This window comes from Talaromyces proteolyticus (genome assembly GCF_021365285.1).
Source record: "Talaromyces proteolyticus strain PMI_201 chromosome Unknown BGW36scaffold_3, whole genome shotgun sequence".
Taxonomy (NCBI): Eukaryota; Fungi; Ascomycota; class Eurotiomycetes; order Eurotiales; family Trichocomaceae; genus Talaromyces; species Talaromyces proteolyticus.
The window spans coordinates 22,228-38,160 of NW_025764279.1; the positions used below are offsets into that span (position 1 = coordinate 22,228).

The window sequence follows — 15,933 nt, forward strand, 5'->3', positions numbered from 1 at the left end:
TCACCAAACTATTTGATTCAATACAGATGAATAGGTCTATCATATGCACCTTGCAGCTTACAGCCTCATCCTCATTGTCATGATCACAGGGCTTTCACCATAGTGAAACCCTTCAGACTATAGATAGATGTTCTTTGTATACCTTTCGCTATATATATATGAGCCCTAGGTCCCTCTTATGTATGATAGACCAATCTTCCACTATAACTAGAATGCACACATGCCTTAGATTATAACACTCATGGACTATTACAGTATGTTACATATATAATTCTACTCCAAGGATCGTGGAGTTTGCTAATAGGCTCCTCCTGACCGCCAGATTGCTGACACCTCACCTGTGTATGAATCACAGATAATGATACTGGTCTGCATATGGATGACGTAGTAGACCCCTGGGTGGTTGGCTAGTCAGAGAGTTTTAAAATAGTCTCCTTCAGGAAACAGCACATTCGCCATTGTGCAGCCCTATCCCGTGCTTGAGCGATTGGTAGCTGAGCGGGAGGCCGGGGATTGTGCAGTTGCCGGGTCTCATAGGTCGTCTGTTCATGAGATTTCCATGAGATAAACTCTGAGTTTAGAGTGGAGACGTCAGTTACCTTCTAAATGCAACAATGAGATCAATAACCGGCCTGGCCAGATAGCCCAAGCTATTATGCCTCATCTATAGGGGGGTGGCGGTTACATCTCGATCTGCCGACGCAAGGGATGAGTAGGTTCGGCCCGACTGGGGCGGAGCCACATCTGAGCTGTAAAACTGAGATATATGATCTGTCAGATGTTCAACCCAGATGATCTGTTGATTCGTGCCTAATGAGGTACGGGACAGTTACCACTGTTTTAGGACTAGTGTGGATGTGAACTGGAGTCAGAGCTCAGGAAGTATCGGTCAGTTAGGCGATCAGGGTAGGCAGAATCAGCAGCTTCATCCCATGCACAGGTGTATGGAATGGGGCCTGAGGCTGGCACCGTGACAGGTATAGTTCTAAGGTATCAGACAAAGTTGAGAATCAAGCAGTCTATGCAGTCTTAGTGAGCTTATTGAGAGCAGGTAACCCCTCATGTAGATCAGGTGCCTAATCTAGACAACCTCCTCCTGCTACTGAATGATGGGATACATAAGATGTATCCACTGCAGTTTACATTACCTGAATTACTAGGCCCCACTAGACCTGCAATTTGTACTGCTGCTGCAAAGCTAGGAAAGTGTAATCAGGTATTTCCAACCCAAGACCTTGGACATGTAGTTTTTGGCCTTTGTGGATTGTTTTTAATTTGAGTATTGAAACTGCTGGTAGGTCTACTAATTATCAGCTTGATCTGCTGATACAAGGATTTGCCTAGTGGGTGTCATGATCTAAGGGCTTTCACCATAGTGAAACCATTGAGGGTATAGATAGTTGTTCTTTGTATACCTTTGGCTATATATATGAGCCCTAGGTCCCTCTCATCTACTGTTAGAACAATCTTCCATATACAACCAGAATGCATACATTCCTCAGATTATAATAGTGGGGGGGTGCTATCTTGATGATCGACATGATCTTCCGGGAGGATTGACCCTTGTGGATTGAGATGTAGTGGGCAACGTGGCATCAAGCATCACCATTACATTCTGCGATAACATGCGGAATCGCTCCTAGGAAATGACATTGGTTGCGTTACGTACACTCGGGCCACTCTCATATAGTAGCATGCATGAAGCTAAGTGAAGCTTCCTTCCGCGTGATTATGCTCGGGGCGTTGGCTCCAATGGTCAATCACAGTCTAGAATGTACAAGTCATACATGCTGCATGTAGTCCGAAGTTTCCTGGCCACATTCGGCGTCTATTACGTATTACGGTAGAGAACGTCACTTTTTAGCTAATGCGCGCATTGACATCAGTAATCTCAGCTCCCGCGCACGATTATTTAAGTGGGCTCAACTCCCTATACACTAAGGAATGAATATCTCTGATATCCAGCAACGACTGCAATCATTAGAAGCATCTTTTGCTTCCCAGGTTTCGGCTGACATATCTATTTTTGGGTTTGATCTTAGCAGCAGGGCAGAGCCATGTACGCTTCAACATACCTTGCGTTGAAGAGAGCGCAGGACGAGAGGGATGCAGCACAAAATTATGCACGACAGGATGCCGAAGCAGCCAAGGGGAGAGAGGAACTTCGGAATGCCTATTTAAAAGAATTGAACGAGAAGGATCCAAATGCAAGAGAACCAACTCTGGCTAATCCCTTCACGATGTTCTTGTTCTGTTGCTGACTAGCTGATTAGAACATTTTTTACTCTATCGACCACATAAAGGGTGTGCTGAAGGCTTTTTACGAAGCAGTAAGTCTAACGAAAATTCCTTGAGCCATTCTATTTCGGCATTCTAAACTGCATGGTTACGTTATGTAGGACCGTAATCTAGATGGTAAGGCGCCGAGAGATCGTCATACTAAATTGTTCTTAAAATAACGCGATCCCAGGGCATGTCACACTTGATGAATTGATGAATTTTTATCGACCCACTGATCAAGAAGCTTGTGAGAATATTTTGAAGTGCTTCAGAGAAGCGGAGGTTGACGGCAACAACAAACTTAGCCTTGGAGGTGAGATTATTGGTACATTATTGCTCTCAAAAACTAAGTGGATTACTAGAGTTCTTTATCCTCGGGTTCATTGGAGCTGAACGCAAAGAGGGATATGGAAAAGCTCGCAAAATATAATAGCTGAGAGGTTACTATAGTGCAGCAGCTAGAATACTTGGACGAGCGTCCCATGGATGCGTAACTGCTTGTTGAATGAGTTGTTAATGAGTTGTTAATGATATGCGGGGATTGTCTGTGTATGCGGCAAGAATGCAATCAAGATCAATACTCGCGTCCGGCCTACCATTGGAGCAAGTACAGTACTTCTAAAGGATGATCTTCCACCCAGGATGCCATTCGTCTCCATCCTTTCTCCTCAGCGTATTGCCAGGAATGGCGGGGGCAGTCGTCGGAGCGGCAGTGTTCCTAGGAACCCATGCTCGGTTCTTTGGAGCTTATTCTCTTTCACGACATGGATGAGTAACCCTCGGATAAAACGTGCACTATGAATCGCGTATAATGATCGCCTAGCCTCATGGCTCAACATTCCGGAGCTGTTTCCGAAAATGTTCCCGAGCCCTTCTTACTTGCCTGACTCCGGGATCCGAGGGTATATAGAAATGCTGTAAGCTGCAAGCAAAATCTTGCGTGTAGAACGTGCCTTCTCTATGACCCCAAAACATTATGCCCTCGATTACCGCTAATCGCCCTGAAGGTTAAAGTGTTTTGCTATTTTGAATATTGTTTCAAGTTTGTTGCTCAAGTGCATTGGAATCTCCGTGATCGACGACGAGTTCGCCTGCGGATATCTGGAAAAGTTAGGGAGACCACAATCAGCACCGCGACGGGTTCCTACCGAATAGAGAGGCAGCTTGAAATATTCTGAGGTTGCTTCAACCGTGAACGTCTTTCCGACGCCAGGTGGGCCACTAGCACGGGTTAGAATGGAAACCTCGTCATAGTAATGGCAAATTTGCCGACATACTCCAGAAGGATGCTGAGTCCTTGACCTTTCCCATCAATCACGTCGTCGAACGGTGGCGTGGGTATCAGTGCCAGGCGGGTTTTCGCCATTGACAAGAGAAGCGTCTTGGTCTCTGAAGGGATCTGCAGGCAGTCGAACGATTCGGGTGACCAATCCATGTTCCCTAGAGCACTGACTGCGCATTCCACTAGAATCGTATTAGTCAGGCGCCAAAATATTGTAACTTATCTCACATACAGAAAATTTTCTCCTTGAAACTGCAGTAGACAGCTGGGCAGGCGACCAAGAAATTGGCTTCACACAACTTTTGTGCCTCCATGCCGTCTCCTTGCATTCTCTCCTTCTGTCGCTCGAGGCCTCCATGAGCATCGCACCTACATTAATTACCGCAATTCCATTCTTATCCTTCACCCCTAGGTCGCGGAGTGACGGTCGGGAGTAGTTTGGCTGCATTTCATGGATAAATGCGGCGTCCACTGCCACTCGACTGTTGATGTTGACTCTGGTTGCCTTTCCTTTGTTCATAAAAAATGCGCTGCCTTTGCAGTGCCGAATGTGCGAGCCGGCCAAATCCCGAAAATTTTGGCATCTCTCGACCAAGTCTTTTCGGACTTGCTGGTGCCTTGGGTGGTGGCAGAGAGGGAAGGCTTCAAGGGTGTCGATCAGCTTTGACCCCCGGAACTTTGGCACACGCAGAAATATTCCGGCCTAGCCAAACTTGACACCGTCGTAATCAAGGAATCGGCATTCGAGATTAAATCACGTCTCGTCATTTTGTGTTATCTCTTCCCCTGCGTCGAATATAACACATCGCGGCTCTTTTGTACCCAAGCATGTAGTATACACCTGGCAACCCGGTTTGAAAAGCGCCAAAAGAAGGTCATAAGTAATATGACCGTGCTGTAAGATTGACTCGAGACGTTGCGAGGTAGCTGAATAGGCTTCCTTGAGGTGGTGGATGAGCAAGCAGAGACACTGCCGCGGGAACGCGCAGTCTGAGCTGTTCATATTCTCCGCGTATTTGTCGAGCTCTGGGAGGAAATGGAAAAGGATATTTCGGTCGATCTAAACTCAGGTCAGCAATATTCTTGGCCACAATAGTCTGCCTCAATTACCGATGGCTTGTCCTCCATCAGGCTGATAGCTTTGATGTCGTGCAGTACTACCCGCAGGATGTCGCGCAGCCGTTCAGATTTGATGTCTATGTAAGTCGTGACATTCTCGAAATTTCGTTCCAATCATATGGTTAGCATTTCTTCGGCTTGTCAATTAAAATACTACGTGCCAACACGTTCGCGGATAACGAATGCATATTCAGCATAGTCGTCCAGACTACTGCAAGTCTCCACTAGCTCCCCAACCTTGTATTTGGTCGCGTCTTTGTCCCAGCTATATCGGCGTCAGCTAGTTGCTAGAAAGGAATGGGAAGGGGAGTTGGATGCTAATACGTTTCCACGACCGTCTTGAATTGGGTTGTCGAGGCCCACTTTTTGAACGATTTGAAATCATCCAAGGTAGTACAGATCGGACTTTTGAGATCACTTTCATCTGCCGCCTGAACGTTCTCTTCCTGTTCATTACCAGCACAGCGGGACTGGGCAGGCTCAGTTGCCACAGCTGGTCCAACTGAAGAATATTCACGGTCGATGAGTTTCTCCCACCTAATTGCCCGTCAGTGTAGAGATTAATTGTTAAATATCTTAACAGTAAATAGGTCAATTAAAAACTAAAAATTATATTTAGAATCCAGAAAAGAAGAGATTTCTAATAGTATCAATAATATAGATATATCATTTGTATTTGCAGTTGTCCATAGCCATGTATTGCCCCTTTAGATTAAATACGAAGTAACACTAAGACATCGCTTGATCACCATTGAAGTAACAACTGAAAGCGCTGGAATGAGATCATTTGAAGCAACTAGGGCTAATATGTCAATCGGAGCGACCACTGAGACTTCACATGGAAGTGTTTTAGAAACTGTATCTTGTACATGTGCCAGCCTCAGTGAGTCATCATCATTGTCACCTCCTACTGGTTTGTCTGGTGCAGTGGCTCCGCTCACTATGGAAGCTCTTCTTACGAATGTACATTCAGAGGCCGATGCACGCATTGTCGCTAATTTCTGTTTTCATTGTTAAGTGGGAAAGCGTTTCGTCGGGTAGGATGTTGTGCATGATGTAAAGATAAGCGATAATATGGACACTTGGGACAAATCGTCCTCGAAGCAGCATCTCTTCTTGTTGGTGTACTCTACATCTATAAACAGTGAGTTAACATTTTGTTCATACATCTCAAAGTATGGATTTGTATGTATTTGATCCTCATATGCTCTAGACTTAGTTTGAAGAGAATGTTTAGTATTTATTAGTCAATCCGATCCAATACACTAGCATAGCCTCAAGCCTATACATAATCGACATGCTGCTTCCTATATGTGTTCAATTGAGTTCTTTGTTGTCGTTATATGTCCGTTATACGATTGAAATAATCGTGATATGTAACACCATCTCATTCCATGTTATTCTTGTCGTCAAAAAACGAGCCTCCATTATCTGTACCTGTACTTGTATTTGGCGATGGTATTAGATGTAGAAAGTCTGAGAAACCAACATGGTCTAGAGGAAGCATAGGTACCTCTTCAAGTCCTAATAACTCTTCGGGGCCCGATAAATTAAAGATATTGTCACCAATAGAGTCGGAGAGGTGTTGATGACGACTAAACGTTGACGAATCTTCCGACATAACTTGTAAGATATCTTCATTGTTATTCTTATCATCGAAGGATCCACTGGCCAGATGCAATGGATGTAAGCTCGACACGAGATTCCTAGGATTCATTACCTCCCAGTAATCCACCATAGATTTTAAAATTTCAATATCTAACGGTTGTAGTCCGTTGATATTTTGTTTGTCACAACAAAGAAGAAGGTCGCTATATCTTTGACATCCGTCGGCAAAAATTCTCAGCCCATCGGCCTACATAGAACGAACGTGAGAACTTTCCCAGTCTCATAGGGGAAAGAACTTACCAGCGTTGGACTCTCATCCCAAAGGTCAGCCAAGTTAACAAAATATTGAATTGAGCTGTTTAGATACTCGGATGAAGATTCGCGATTATTGCGGCAATGATAATATAACGCATGAATACTTCCAGCCACCATCATACAGTAACTGTAGAAAGAAGGAATTGGTACATAACCAGCAGACTTTGCGCTAACCAATAGATTGGTCAGCGAGCAAGCATGTTGAAGAGAGGAAGTTAGTGATTTTCTGATCCACGATGGATGAAGATGAGGAATATTTGGGTTTGGGTATAATCGTAGCGTCTTCATAGCCCAAAGAAAAGGATGGTCCAAAAGACAATGAGCAAGATGATAAACTGTGCAGGATAGAATTTTATGTGCAGTTCGCTCATGATTTCGATTTAGGCGGTCCTTCATTGTACTCAAAACCATATTTTCATCCTTGGAAACTATCTCACGAAAGCGATCAAGATCTGCATGTATTGAACCATACTCAGACGTAGAATTCCATGAAGCCACGTTCTCCTTGTCATTGTTGCTCATCATGAACTTCACGGTTTTACCCAGTACAGCTGCTATCCCGACACTGATACCGAACCAACCGGGACGAAGGGTGGTACTTTTTATGGAATTTGCATTGTCGAGTAATGTATTCAATGTCATAGAAGCTGCTGCGTTCGGTTGTTGATATTGTTGTGCGTCTACAGGCAAATAAAGCAGGCAATCTGAATCCACCATTGCTGGAGGGCGTTGGAAAGAACAGCAAACGAACTTGTCTATCAAGTATAATGACCAAAAAATGTGTCTTCGCTCATTTTGCTCTGCGTCTAGCACATCGGCATTTGGTTCTAGCATCATATCTAAACTCTGGCTGATACGAATGGCTATTCCGATTTTCACCCAGGCTGCACGTTGGCGGCCAGCTATGAAGCACACAAAGTCAGCTACTCATACATATATCTTATTGACGTATATCTCTAATTTGGGCTCATTTTGCAAATATCGAGAAGACTCACCAATCGCGTCCACGATGGTCAATAATGCAAGTGCCTGTACGGCGCATATATCAGTAAACGCATCGGGTGATGACATTATGATAGCCCATGAATAGCGCGCATGATTATCAATAGCTGCCTTTCTTTGCCATTTCCAGCGGCTATGTGACGAGTATCTGATTGCCGAAGCTAGGAATGCTAGTTGTAAGTATACCGGAATTTGGCTCTGTGTAAGTTTGCGCTGGAATAGATCGGGATCAAAGAGATAGAATGGTTTATTATGGCAGTAGAGGAAGAACGTGTCGGAGGCGTCGAGGATGATATCTTTGGTTATTCGTGATAGTCTAGTCGGCGATTAGTACCAAAATATACAAACGTTTCTTGGATTATATCGTCAATTATGAGATACTGACTCTCTGACCATCTCCGAGACCCGGGGTGAGGTTGATTCCGAGACTTGCATTCTCATTTTGAATTCGTGTATCTTTCTGGCTGAGTTTGAATAATTGAAACTTAAAGGCGTGGTCTCCTTTCTACATGGTAGAGATTCTTACGTTTGTAGGTAGTTTTTATCTACTTTCATGTCACGAAAAATGCCATTCACCGATATGCCTGTTAGTAATTTGGTAACCGGATGATTAGAAGCAGACACGGCATGGCTTCGTTAAAATGCGACAACCGAAGCGAGGGGTTTGGATGCCCCGGAACTGGTTTGCCGTTGATACCCGAGATATACAGTGTTCCCCCCCTTCCCCCTTCCTTTATTGTTAATAATGAGAAACGGCGCATTATTGGCGTCCAGTAATGTATTTAGTTGGGGCTTTCTTGCAATACTAAACATAACCGAAGCCATAGAGAAACCTACACAACAGTGCACCGTAAGATTTGCCATCAGCAATAGCGGGAACAAAAATTGATACATTATGCGGAGATATAGTTTTGCCACCTCATACAGGGTTAGGACCTTGTGAGTTTCGTTTTAAGCTTTTCTCGTAGTTCTTGTAATATATAAGTGATGAAAAGTGGGAGAGAAACCAGAAAAGCAGAAACTAATAGCATTCCCTGTGTCTTCTTTGTATAATACATTTTGAAACTTTGGTAATAAGTATCGATAGAGTAATTTTTCGATATGCAGCAGATTTATCTAAAGACCCTCGCGAAATTCAATAGTATCGGTCATGGAGCAGTCAAAGGTATTTAGTAAACTATCTTCGTACCTTCTGTTAACAAACCGAGGCCGTCGATAGGATGGTCCCCCCTCGGCGTATTCCAGGAATTTTTGTCCACATATTCCTTAGAGGTCATCATCTCTCAGGCAGGTTATCATTCTTCCTAGTAAATAGCTCAACTTTAGTGATTTCTGCGTAAATTACACTGCCTAGGTATAGCTCCATTCTATAGCTATGGCAGTAGCTATTTTTACTTGCCCGCCTAGCCCATAGGATTAGAATCTAGTAAGGCCACTACTTCTACAAAATGTTCACAAGCCTTAGATACCTCTTATTACTGTTGTAGAGAGAAGGACTACTAGACCTCAGACCGGTGAAATGTGTAAAAGTGATTTGCGTACACTAAGAGAACCTGTGTTACTGGGTCGAGCTGTTTACTCTAGTTAACAGATCCATGTCCGGGGTAAATTCGGTGGCTTGAGAGCAAGCCTCTTATGAAGGCGGAGAGAATTATCGTGGCGCGTGGGCTATACGGAGGCGGCCAAGTTATTGTGACCCTAGTGCAGGTAGTAAGCATCAATTCCCAAATTATGCGTATTATATTTTCACAAAATGGTAAACCTATTACTATTTAAGGTATTGAACTCATATTGAACATTCGTCTTCGCTTCCGGTCCTCCAATCCGAAAAACCCCTATTCCAATTCAGAGATAGAATGGAACCGCCCTCATGCATAATTATGCCAAAGGTATATCTCGGAGTAGGTTATGTGTGGTCGGCGGAACCACCAGTTGGTTCCCTATTTACTGCCAAAGAGTGACCCATCAGCACTCACACGTTGTTCTGCGATGCCGTAACCTCGAACAATGGTACCGTCAAAGGTGCCATTGTAGTAGGCAAATGAGTCAGCAATTGTGTTTGCCGGGGTAGGATTGGAATCGAGTGCTGTCTCTCCCGCCTCCCAGGGAAGGTTCACATCCAGCGTTATCCCCTTACCAGGAATATTGAGTTGGTAGTAGCTGTAGTAGGTGATATTAGAGGTTGATGACACCCATGGCTTTGCTGCATGGAGTTCAGGATCGACTGCGAAGACTTGATGGTTGCCATCTGGATATAGGATCGTTGCGATGCTGTTCTGACTATAGATATTAGTGGGGTTGGTGACCATGATCGCCACCTTGACACCGTTATCCAACAAGAAGACGAATGCGTGCCAGCCTCCGGGTGCATAGCTGGGTCCCCACTGCATGTCAAACCACGCAGCGGACTCATTAGGTACGATATTTACGATGGTGTTGTTGATAGTGAGTGTCCCTGTCACCCATGTTTCTGGAGCGTCAAAAGCATAAGCGTACCCAGTGCCCCACACGTAGGAACCAGACCCAGCTTGGTATAGATAAGGCCCTTTCGGCGTATAGTGGAGTTTGTATGGGATTTCTTTAAATGTGCTGACGGCAAAAAGTTCGGATGCTTGGTCCGCGGTGCTGGCACTAAAGTGCAACAGCCCCGAATCACCATCCAGTACCGTTGTTGAGAGTTGTCCTGGTGTTTTTACCTGAGTCCCGAAGTTGTAGCCGGTCTGGACATCCAGCAAAGATATGCCGGAGAGAAGTTCTGAGCCAGCATTTGCCATGGTCGAGACGATGACGTAGTCATGGCAATTATCAGCGTGCAACCAGTGGGCAACCCAATAACTTTTTATGGTATTCGTGACATTCCATTTCACGATGGCCGAAGCGTTAGGGCCACCGCCCAGTCTCTGTCAAGAATTGTAGTTAGTCACGGTAGCTACAACGCCGGAGCTTATACTCTCTTACCGTATAATTATATTCAAAAGGGCTAATATCGGGAGCCGTCCGTAGGAAAGCTGCACTGGGGGCAGAAAGGCATATTACTGCTATAGTCACAATCAAGATATGTAGAATCATGTCGATAGATGGATGATGTTCATGTAAACATACAGACGTATAGACAGCCAACGTTAGAAGTGTAATTTCTTACTTCTTATACCTTTACTTCACATGCTCAAGAGGAGTAGATTATATCCATGTGATTGACTTGGTCCTTTCGAAACTGATGAGGGATCGACATTCCCGGATATACCCATACCCAGTTGAGCCAAGGGACTTAGTCTAGGTATTTACGCCGAAATGATCTTCGTGGAGATACATCAGGGCGGAGCTGTGGACAATGTTCCAAGAAAGACTTTGATGCCGTATGCACTGCGGAAAGGAGACCCCCAATTCGAGGTAAGGAACGACGCAAGAGAACGCCGGTCTTAGGACTGGATAACGAGCCGGTTTGTATTATTATCCGTGGCAGCAAAGGCGGAATTACGTTATGCACGTCTCCCAATACATGCTAGTAGTTTACTCGATTACTAACTCTACATTCCCTCGGTTCGGATGCTAATTGACTACCCTATAGCTTACTATATTTTCTCTGGGAGTCCCGCACTCTGTCAAGAAAGTGGTTTCTAACATCGGATTTAAAGGTAGAATCAGCCGAGACGGGAGAAGTTCCGTAGTCCTGTTGACATTGATCCGAACTACAGCCACTAGAGAAAGTTCTGGCCTAATGCCGATTTAGTACAAAAATTAGAAATTAATTTAATTTTTTGAAATACTATCAATATATGAAATATGTAATTATTAAAAAACATAAAAAAATATATATAAATAATAAAAATTTCTAAAATTTCTAAAATTTCTAAATTTTTTCATTTATTTATATATTATATTTACATTAATAATTAGAGGTCAGTTTTCACAAAAGGCATTTAGGCCAAGACTTTCTGCGGAGAGCGTAAGCGTGCATAATGATACTGCTCCGCACGAATCGAACCGAATTAAAATAGAATTCATTGATTCGTATAGATTTGAATTCAAGGTCGATTCGGATTCGATTCGAAGCTCGCGGACACCAGCTTGTACTGAATGCAATTGGGAAGGTGATAGTCATCTAATTACTATCCAATATTATATTCATCAACATCACATTTCTTATTGAGTAATAGATGAAGAGAGAAGAAGATATGGCTCATCTTAGACTTATAGATAGCTATTTCTACTAATGCGAGTTCTTCTTGACTGTACTGTAGTCCGATGGAGCCAATTGGAGTTTGAATGTCTAGATCACAGTTGATGTCCAATCGTTTCGTGACTGGGAGCTCTTGAATTGTGTAGTGTACTGTACTGAGGTTCGATTTTGTCTACCTGACTCGTTGTTTCTTCACCGCGATGTGGCCGTATCTGCTTGGTCCTCGATGGTGTGCTTGCGTTAGTACGTGCCTGGTGACGGCTCATCTTGGTTATTGTCAAATATCTGAAGACCAGAGCAGTCAAATGATTTTAAACATAACAACAGGCTTGTATAAATATATAGTACCAGGCCATCAGATACTCGACTGGGATATCAAAGTTCACCATAAATATGTCTACTTTGCTATTCATAATCAGGCTGTCTACAATATAAAGTGGCTGGCCGTAGCAGTATTGTAGATATTTCATCCGGGGACTGCCCCAGTTCGCGGAAAGAGTAACCTCTACACCCCTTGATGCGGAAGTAAATAGAAAGTGGAAATATGCGATAATTAATTAGAGCAATAATAGAATCGTACAGAGGTTTATATGATCTAAATCGTCAATTGACGTACCGAGAGTCAAGCCTCATATAGGCTGAACAGATTCTGATTAACATATAGGTATTCCTTCCTTTTCTTTTCATTTGTTCGTTTTAAGGAATCAAGGAATTGGCTGTGACAGAACCACAACGGTTTGATGATTAACGGCTGATGCATAATAAATGCCGCCCTAACCAAAATGTGTAATTGATTCCCAATTCAAATTAGGGTTAAAGCGTATTTTTGATGAGCAGTCCCAGAATAACAATTTATTGGCAGAAAATATTAGAATTGATTAGCTTTTACTGATTAAATCAATAAAAACTTGGATTACATATAGAGAAATAATGCAAGAGTAGGAATGATAGAGCACGAATATATTGATCCCTATGTAAATAATATCGTACTTATATATACGACAGTAATGGATAGATAGCTATTTATTACTCCTTTTACTATGAAGATTAAATCTATATTCATAAATAATTTATTAAAAGGTAATTTAATGTATAGTTAATTGCCTAATTTGGAAATGATTGATAAATTGGTGGCAGTCCAAATTGTCTCTATTTCGTAGACAGCGTTTAATGTGCTCTATATTAAAGGTAGATAGGCGCTAGGAGGTACTAGTGACATTGTAATTGGTTGCTAAGATAAATTCACGACAACATAGGGTTTCCAGTCGTCAGCTAAATATTCTCAATTAAGCGATATTCATACCGCCAAGTATATTATGCACCACCCCACCCACAGGAGTAGCTAACAGTGGTTTCATAGAGCCTTAGGTGACATATAGAGATTTAATAACCCGCTGTTTTGGCTAAACGGTAGAGTATCAACCATCAACATTGGCCATAGATGGTGACTTTTGATTCACTGTAGGAGTCCCATGCCAGCGACTTGTGTACCGCATCTGCTCCTCAATAGGAATAATATAACCTTTGCCAGTATCAGTGACGCCTTGTAACTTGGCGCCTTCATCTAGCTGAACATCGACCTTTGCGGTTAACAAGTGATTCACATTTCTGCAGAAGCAAACGAATACTGTCCCAACGACACCGAAGGCAATGGAAGAAAGATAAACTACGCGCAGGGCGTGCACGATTGCCTGATGCAAGCCTTCGAGACCGACCTCTAATTGTGTAGGCGTAAGTTTGTCGATAAGTTGTGTCGTCTCCGTGCTCTCAATAGCCTCTATGACAATTTCAATTTCCTCAGGGGATACTCCAGCCTTGATCAATGGTTCTGCCACATAAATGATGATATTGTGTTTGAGCCGGCCAGTAAATATAGAGGTGTAGATGACCTGCGCAACAGCACCCCCAATATTGCGAGCTGCGACAGCTAGAGCTGTGACGAGGCCGATATATTGATGTTCAACTGCAAGTTGGACCATGGCAGTGGCAACAATCATACCCCCTCCAACGCAAACACCTTCCATGGCGACCAGGATAGTAGAAGCAGTACTCGATGTAGGAGCTGAGATTGTGTTAGTGCATTAGTATAGGAATAGGAGATATGTTTATAGAAGCAGAAGCGTGATGGAACTTACAGACAGTGGCCATGCATCCGGAAGCAACTGTACCTAGAACTATAATGAAGATGAATAGACTTCGAGCATGTCCAAATGTGAAAAGAGTACCGAAAATTGGGGAGCTAATTATACCCGCGATACCAAGTGCAGATGAGTACCAGCCAACTTTGATAAGATCCGTTGTATAGAGGCCCTGAACTTGCTGGGGCCACAAAACAGCTGTTGAGTAGTATAGCATGCCGTAAAGGAATGTCCCAATGAGAACGCAAGTAACCCGTCGGAAGTGTTGAAATACGACCGGCGGGAACAAGGGCAAGATCATGCCACAGTAGGCTTCATAGAATCCACACAAAACCAAAAGCAGAATACCAATGACAATCATAGAGATAGTTCCGCCAGATTTCCTAGCAATCTATTAGCTGACGTCAACGAGAAACGCGGATGGCATTAACATACCAAGGTAGCTGATTTCCACCAAAAGAGATTCCGAGGAGGAACAGACAAATGCCAGTAGCGCAGAGGAAAAAGCCAATCCAGTCCAGATCAGCAGCTTCCTGCAACCGAGTCTTACCCTCTTCTTTAATGTACTGATCACGAGGGCGATAAAACAAGAAGACCATTATAAAGGAGAGACAGTTTAGGATGAAAGGAATCCAGTACGCCCATCGCCAAGTAGTGTTTTTAGCGATTGCGTTGCCGATGAGGGGCCCAAATGCGCCAGCTGGAACACACGACATCTCGAAAAGACCAATAACAAGAGCCCGGTATTTTCTTGGGACCATCTCAGAACTAGCAGCCCACGCAACCTGTTGGCATGCGGATGCGGTTCCGATGAATATACCTCCACCTATGCAAACATTGATGCTTTGGGCTGTCGCACATATGGCACAGCCGATTATGCCAAATATGTCTCCCATAATTATAAGGTTTCGGCGGCCGAAGATATCACCTAATCGACCTACTAACAGGCCAAAAACACCCACAGGGATGACTTGAGAAGTCGATATCCAGGCATAGGCAGAGCTTGGCCCTATGAGTTGCGCTTTGTTATCACTCGGATTCCACATCTCTTGAAGTAGAAACGAAGAACATGGTAGGTTGATTTATCTACACATCACTTACCAATGTCATTGTTGATTGTTGTTAGAATAGCGGAGATCATCTGTATGCAGAATACAGCTCCCATGTAGCCCAACTGCATCGCCTTAACAGTCATCAGTACTTAGGGCCCTAACAAAATGGGAAACAATACGATTCTTACAGCTAAGGCCAAAAATTGACCAATGGTGAAATGATATTCCTCCTCAATTTCATCGAAACCACTGTTAGTACAATTTAGCTTCGAGCCTTCTGTGTTCGCTTCATGCTTCTCGGCTTTTTCCAAGGAGACACGGTCCCGTTGATTGACTTGGCTTTCGGATTGCACAGCATTCGATATATCCAGTGACATCTTGATATTTTCTATTCTATGCTCATTCGAATGTATTGGTAGAAGAGGAAGTGAAAAGAACCTGTGGGACAGGCGAAAGATGCTCCCTCGACTCTGGAAAGAGGCTAGGTTATATAGGCTCCTCGATCATCTACGCTACGTATCGCCTATATCGTATATAGCATGAATAACATTGTACGGGTTTCTAAGCAGTATTCCGATGCAACCGCGGGTCTCTCCTATTCCCATTGCTTGCTCTAATACAGGTAATTCCGTAAAGAGCAGGAACTACCCCAGGTTGATCATCACACTTCCATCTAGGCCATACGTTAAGAAAGGATATAGTAAGAATTCCGAGATTAAATCCGAAAGTGAAATAAATTTTATCCAATTGCATGTGTCAGTCTTAAGAGGAAAGTTAAATAATCCATTAATTTGAAATTGGTTCGGATGCGTAAACCACGGCTCCGAGGTTCATTTAACTAACAAAAGCAATGATTCTTCAACACAATACCATTTAACATGGCATTATATCAATCATTCCACAACTGAAATAGAGTAATGGTTTGCAATTTACATCAGTTCTAATTGGGATAATATA

At 43.3% G+C, this 15,933-nt stretch overlaps 6 protein-coding genes across 6 annotated transcripts; 1 reads left to right on the forward strand and 5 right to left on the reverse strand.

Moving 5' to 3' along the window:
- The first annotated feature begins 1,954 nt into the window (after positions 1–1,954).
- On the forward strand, positions 1,955–2,968 carry BGW36DRAFT_371052 (uncharacterized protein). The gene is made up of 5 exons (XM_046215318.1): positions 1,955–2,207; positions 2,274–2,330; positions 2,400–2,415; positions 2,471–2,593; positions 2,643–2,968. Exons 1-5 carry the CDS (start codon positions 2,058–2,060, stop codon positions 2,708–2,710), a joined length of 414 nt encoding a protein of 137 aa, XP_046074874.1. The 5' UTR covers positions 1,955–2,057; the 3' UTR covers positions 2,711–2,968.
- Positions 2,969–3,318: 350 nt separating this feature from the next.
- On the reverse strand, positions 3,319–3,876 carry BGW36DRAFT_423813 (uncharacterized protein; the record flags this gene model as incomplete). The annotated part of the gene is made up of 4 exons (XM_046219876.1): positions 3,319–3,381; positions 3,429–3,501; positions 3,558–3,744; positions 3,795–3,876. 4 exons carry the CDS (start codon positions 3,874–3,876, stop codon positions 3,319–3,321), a joined length of 405 nt encoding a protein of 134 aa, XP_046074875.1.
- Positions 3,877–4,316: 440 nt separating this feature from the next.
- BGW36DRAFT_423814 (uncharacterized protein) lies at positions 4,317–5,670 on the reverse strand (the record flags this gene model as incomplete). The annotated part of the gene is made up of 5 exons (XM_046219877.1): positions 4,317–4,622; positions 4,673–4,777; positions 4,847–4,946; positions 5,006–5,218; positions 5,402–5,670. 5 exons carry the CDS (start codon positions 5,668–5,670, stop codon positions 4,317–4,319), a joined length of 993 nt encoding a protein of 330 aa, XP_046074876.1.
- A 398-nt stretch (positions 5,671–6,068) lies between these two features.
- Positions 6,069–8,047, reverse strand: BGW36DRAFT_423815 (fungal-specific transcription factor domain-containing protein; the record flags this gene model as incomplete). Its single annotated transcript, XM_046219878.1, has 4 exons — positions 6,069–6,536; positions 6,590–7,506; positions 7,600–7,922; positions 7,992–8,047. 4 exons carry the CDS (start codon positions 8,045–8,047, stop codon positions 6,069–6,071), a joined length of 1,764 nt encoding a protein of 587 aa, XP_046074877.1.
- Positions 8,048–9,546: 1,499 nt separating this feature from the next.
- BGW36DRAFT_355661 (uncharacterized protein) lies at positions 9,547–10,675 on the reverse strand (the record flags this gene model as incomplete). Its single annotated transcript, XM_046213669.1, has 2 exons — positions 9,547–10,506; positions 10,565–10,675. 2 exons carry the CDS (start codon positions 10,673–10,675, stop codon positions 9,547–9,549), a joined length of 1,071 nt encoding a protein of 356 aa, XP_046074878.1.
- Positions 10,676–13,204: 2,529 nt separating this feature from the next.
- BGW36DRAFT_423817 (fungal trichothecene efflux pump) lies at positions 13,205–15,353 on the reverse strand (the record flags this gene model as incomplete). Its single annotated transcript, XM_046219879.1, has 5 exons — positions 13,205–13,848; positions 13,922–14,307; positions 14,360–14,972; positions 15,026–15,107; positions 15,165–15,353. The coding sequence occupies 5 exons, from the start codon at positions 15,351–15,353 to the stop codon at positions 13,205–13,207; spliced, it is 1,914 nt and encodes a 637-aa protein (XP_046074879.1).
- Between the last annotated feature and the right edge of the window lie 580 nt (positions 15,354–15,933).